Here is a 5,168-nt window from a genome sequence, read left to right as displayed (position 1 = left end):
CATCCTCTAGGTTATGTAGGCAGTAATGTTGAACCCCTGTGACTGGCTTCAGGTCACTGTGATGTAGGTGGGAGGGAGGCAGACCAGGCCTGGTCCTCAGTGTCATCCTGCTTGATCTTTCCCTGTCCTCCCATGCACTAGCAGTCTTGAAGGTCACCTGTACAAAATGGCTTAGCTGCAAGACAGAGGAGGACTACCTATCCCACACTGGCGTTTCCATGGGTAAATTTAAATTTATTGTGTTAAGTCACTGTGGTTTTAAGGTAATTTGTTAATACAGCAGAGCCCAGAGGACTCACCTCGTCCTCGTCTAGTGAGCTCGGGCGTGGATGTGGATGTATGTGTGGTCATAAAAATATGTCCTCTTGGGCTGTAGGGCCTGTGGTTTAGGCAGAGTCCATTAGCAACCAGGACCGACACAATTTCTAGTCCATTCACCAGGTAACTACATGACCTTGGGCCTTTGTTTGCCGTGTTTCCTCATGAGTACAGAGGAGGAATTTGTTATCTCTCTCAGTCCCACAGGGGTCTTGTGAAAATGAAGACAGTACTTGGAAATAGTTAAAGCTACTCTGCAAGTATTAGGTCTTATTAGGTTGACTTTCCTATGTTTTCTTTTCCTAACTGGAGGGTAGAGAGGAAAGAAATGGAATGTCCATTAAAAGGCACTTGTTAAGCCTGTGCCCTGGAAGCTGTTGGTCTCACCCTCCTTTTCAAGCGTACTGTACCAGTGCTATGCTGTACTGTAACGGAGACTGAGGCGAAAGGAAAATCAGTAATACTGGTGCTCTTTATTTAAAATTTTGATATATATTTATTTTTATTCTGTACCTGTATTTTCATTCAATTTGTTTTATTATTACTATTTTTTAAATCTCTTTATTGGGGTATAATTGCTTTACAATGATGTGTTAGTTTCTGCTGTATAACAAAGTGAATCAGTTATATATCATATATCCCCATATCCCCTCCCTCTTGCGTCTCCCTCCCACCCTCCCTATCCCACCCCTCTAGGTGGGCACAAAGCACTGAGCTGATCTCCCTGTGCTATGCAGCTGCTTCCCACTAGCTATCTATTTTACATTTGGTAGTGTATATATGTCCATGCCACTCTCTCAATTCATCCCAGCTTACCCTTCCCCCTCCCTGTGTCCTCAAGTCCATTCTCTACGTCTGCGTCTTTATTCTTGTCCTGCTCCTAGGTAAGTCAGAAAGGGAAAAACAAATACCGTATGCTAACACACATATATGGAATCTAAAAAAAAAAGTTGTTCTGAAAATTTTGATATTTTATTCATCATAGAGATTTTTGCATTGATTTTTATTTTTGATAATATTATATGATCATTTACCTTGTTTACTAAAGGTTTTGGTGCCACCTTAACTTTTGAATCCGAGGTGAGTGCCTCACTCACCTCACCCTAGTCCTGGACTTGCCTAATACCATCCTGTACTGTGGCCAAAGCCCCACTCATTGCCCCAGGAGTAGTCCCTGGTCAGCTGGGCACTGACTTTGGGAGAAGCTCTAAGGATGTTAGGAGTTGTAAAAACCCCATCCAGGGCTTCCTTGGTGGCGCAGTGGTTGAGAGTCTGCCTGCCGATGCAGGGGACGTGGGTTCGTGCCCCGGTCCGGGAAGATCCCACATGTCGCGGAGCGGCTGGGCCCGTGAGCCATGGCCGCTGAGCCTGCGCGTCTGGAGCCTGCGTTCCGCAACGAGAGAGGCCACAACTGTGAGCGGCCTGTGTACCGCAAAAAAACAAAACAAAACAAACCAAACATAATCCCCTGAAGATTTGCACAATGCCTTTCTCTTTGCAATATGCTTTATATCTCATTTGATAACTTTATTCCCCCAAAACATATTGAGGCTTTACAATGTGCTGAGCTCCAGAGGCACATACCCTGACCAGGGAAGACAGACTCAAGGGAGACTTCTTGTGGGACGTAGGATCTGAGCTGAGGTCTGAAGGTGGTATAGGAGTTGGGCAGGACCCTGAGGATGGGAAAGACAAGGTGTTTCAGCAGAAGGGGTGGCCTGTGGAAAGCACAGAGATGTGAATGAATGTGGGGCATTAGAAAAGCTGTAAACAATTCAGGTGGCTGGAGAGAAGCGTGGCTGGAGGTGCAAGCAGTGGGGCGTAAGAAAGGGACACGAGGAAGTAAGTGGGGGAGAGCCCCCCGGAGGGCTTTCCCCAACACGCCGAGGAGTCTAAAGAATATCCTATCCTTGATGGGGTGCCATGACTGGATTTTTAACAGGGGGATGAGAAAGTCTTAGAAATATCTCTCTGGTCACAGTGAGGAGAACAAACGTATGGACACCAAGGGGCAAAGCAGAGGCGGGGTGGGGGGGGGTTGGTGGTGGGATGAATTGGGAGATTGGGATTGACGTATATATCCTAATATGTATAAAATAGGTAACTAATAAGAACCTGCTGTATAAAAAAATAAATAAAAATTTAAAAACTCACAATAAAAAGCACATATAAACAACAACAACAATAAAATGTTAAAAAAAAAAAGTTGGCAAGAAGCAAGTCTGAGGGTGGTGGGAGCTGTTAGCTATATGGCTCTTGTTTTGATCCAGGCAAGAGATGGTTTGAAATAAGGGAGGAGGTATGGTCATAGAGAAAAAGGGACAAAGTCCTGAGGTGGATATTTCCATGGTAGAGAGGACCCCATGTATCAGCCCCTATTGGAGCGATAAGGAAACTTCGGTTCTGTGGCTATCTGACTGCAGGGGCTCACACAGCTAGTTAGCCATAAAAAGTGGGAGAAAAAGCACTCCTATTCTGAAAATGTTTACCCACATCAGTTTTCTTGACATGTCACAGAACTCCCTTAGAAGTAGGAGTTAAGACCAGGCATCTCTGAAGCCCCACGTGGACCCCAGCCTATTTTGTCCATAGCACTTGTTCAATACATGTAACCTAGAAATACAGTTAATTCCTATTTATAGTTCCCTAACTTGCTTCTCATCCTAGCCTTCTCAGGTGCCTCTGGCTTCATGGCAGAGAAGAACCTCACCTTGGTGACCTCCTCATGGCCTTCATTGACTCGCCTGAATGGGCACTACCTCTCTTCCTCCTGTTTCTATTTATCTGTCTCATCACCCCTTTGGGGAACTTGGGCATGACTATCCTGATCTGCGCGGATCTCCGACTCCACAGCCCCACGTACTTCCTTCTGAGTCACCTCTCGTTCATGGACATCTGCTACTCGTTTGTCACTGTGCCTCTGACGATGGCCGTGTTGCTGGAGCACAGGGCCACTTTATCCTACACACTCTGTGCTGTCCAGTTCTTCCTCTTCACCTTCTTTGGCTCCATTGACTGCTACCTCCTGGCCCTCATGGCCTATGACGGCTATGTGGCCGTGTGCTGACCCCAGCTTTATGTCACTGTCATGAGGAGGAAGGCCCATTTGGGTTGTGTGTGTGTGTGTGTTGAGGGGGGGGGGCTTACGTTGCTGGTGTCTTCAGGGCCTTGGTGTGGAAGGTCTCAGCTTTCACGCTCTCCTTTTGTGGAACCAATGAGATTGACTTCATTTTATGTGACCTCCCTCCTCTCTTAAAGATAACCTGTGGGGACAGCTACACTCAGGAAGTGGTAATTATTGTGTTTGCCATTTTTGTCATCCCTGCCTGCATGGTGGTGATTTTGGTGTCCTACCTGCTCATCATCTTGGCCGTTATGAGGATTCCCTCTGCGGGAGGCCGGGCCAAGACTTTCTGGACGTGTGCCTCTCACCTCACTCCAGTGTCACTCTTCTCTGGGACCCTCATCTTCATGTATCTGAGACATAACTCTGGCCAGTCCTCGGAGGAGGACTGGGTGGTGTCTGTGTTTTACATAACAGTGATCCCCATGTTGGACCCTCTCATCTACAGCCTGAGGAGCAAGGAAGTGAAGGAGGCTCTGAGGAAAATTCTCAACAGAGCCAGGTTGTCGTAGCCATCCAACCTTGTTCAACCTTGGAAATTCCTGAGAATCATCTCTGCAGTGCCAGCATTCTGGGAACTCATTATTTATAGCACGCTCAATGTTTAGATGAATACGTCATGGCATAAGGCATTAAAAAAGAACCAGAACTTTTAGTTCCAGGGACAGAAAGCAAGGAAAGAAAGAGGCAGCCTGAGAAGACATTGGAGTGAGATTTCTAGCTCTCAGGACAAGTGACAAAAGAATCTGAAGTTAATCCTGTGTGATTCAGATGTGGCACGTCTTACTACAAGACTACATTTTTTTTTTTGCAAATTTTCTATGAAAGATTTCCATCATACAGAAATGTTGAAAATAATGCATAATGAACTCCCTATACCCAATACCTAGATGTTTTTGTTTTATCACATATTTATAATCAATCTATTCATTTATACATCCATCAGTTCATCCACAAATCCACCTTATTTTTTGACGCATTTCAAAGTAAGTTGCAGACATCAGTATTAGTACTCTTCTACACTATATAATGTAGAATGATGTCATCAATTAGAATTCAGTATTTAGATTATGTTTATTTTTTCAAATGTTTTAAAATTGAACTATAGTTGATTTGCAATATTGTGTTAGTGTCAGGTGTACAGCATAGTGATTCAGTATTTTTGTAGATTATCCTCCAGTATAGTTTATTACAAGATTAATGGCTGTAATTCCCTGTACTATACAGTATATCCTTGGTGCTTACTGTCTTATACATAGTAGTTTTTTTGTTTTCTTGTTTGTTTTTTTTTAACATCTTTATTGGAGTATAATTGCTTTACAATGGTGTGTTAATTTCTGCTTTATAACAGAGTGAATCAGCTATACATATACATATGTCCCCATATCTCCTCCCTCTTGTGTCTCCCTCCCACCCTCCCTATCCCACCCCTCTAGTTGGTCACAAAGCACCGAACTGATCTCCCTGAGCTATATACATAGTAGTTTGAATATGTTAATCCCATACTCCTAATTTGTCCCTCCCCCTTTGGTAAACATAGGTTTGTTTTCTGTGTCTGTGAGTCTGCTTCTGTTTTGCATATACATTCATTTGTATTATATTTTTAGATTCCACATATAAGTGATATCACACTGTATTTGTCTTTCTCCATCTGACTTATTTCACTAAGCATAATAGGTCCATCCATGTTGCTGCAAATGGCAGTATTTCTTTTTTTTTTTTTTTT

General features: G+C 43.8%; 1 protein-coding gene across 1 annotated transcript; it reads left to right on the top strand.

Moving 5' to 3' along the window:
- The first annotated feature begins 3,008 nt into the window (after positions 1–3,008).
- Positions 3,009–3,954, top strand: LOC112402480 (olfactory receptor 9Q1-like). Its single transcript, XM_024749436.1, is given in 3 exon segments — positions 3,009–3,036; positions 3,039–3,451; positions 3,454–3,954. Coding segments are annotated over 3 exon segments (942 nt in total).
- Positions 3,955–5,168: the final 1,214 nt, after the last annotated feature.

This window comes from Neophocaena asiaeorientalis, unplaced genomic scaffold (genome assembly GCF_003031525.2).
Source record: "Neophocaena asiaeorientalis asiaeorientalis breed wild unplaced genomic scaffold, Neophocaena_asiaeorientalis_V1.1 scaffold43, whole genome shotgun sequence".
NCBI classification, from domain to species: domain Eukaryota; kingdom Metazoa; phylum Chordata; class Mammalia; order Artiodactyla; family Phocoenidae; genus Neophocaena; species Neophocaena asiaeorientalis.
The sequence above is the reverse complement of the archived record's forward strand: the minus strand, read 5'-3'. Positions and strand labels throughout refer to the sequence as shown.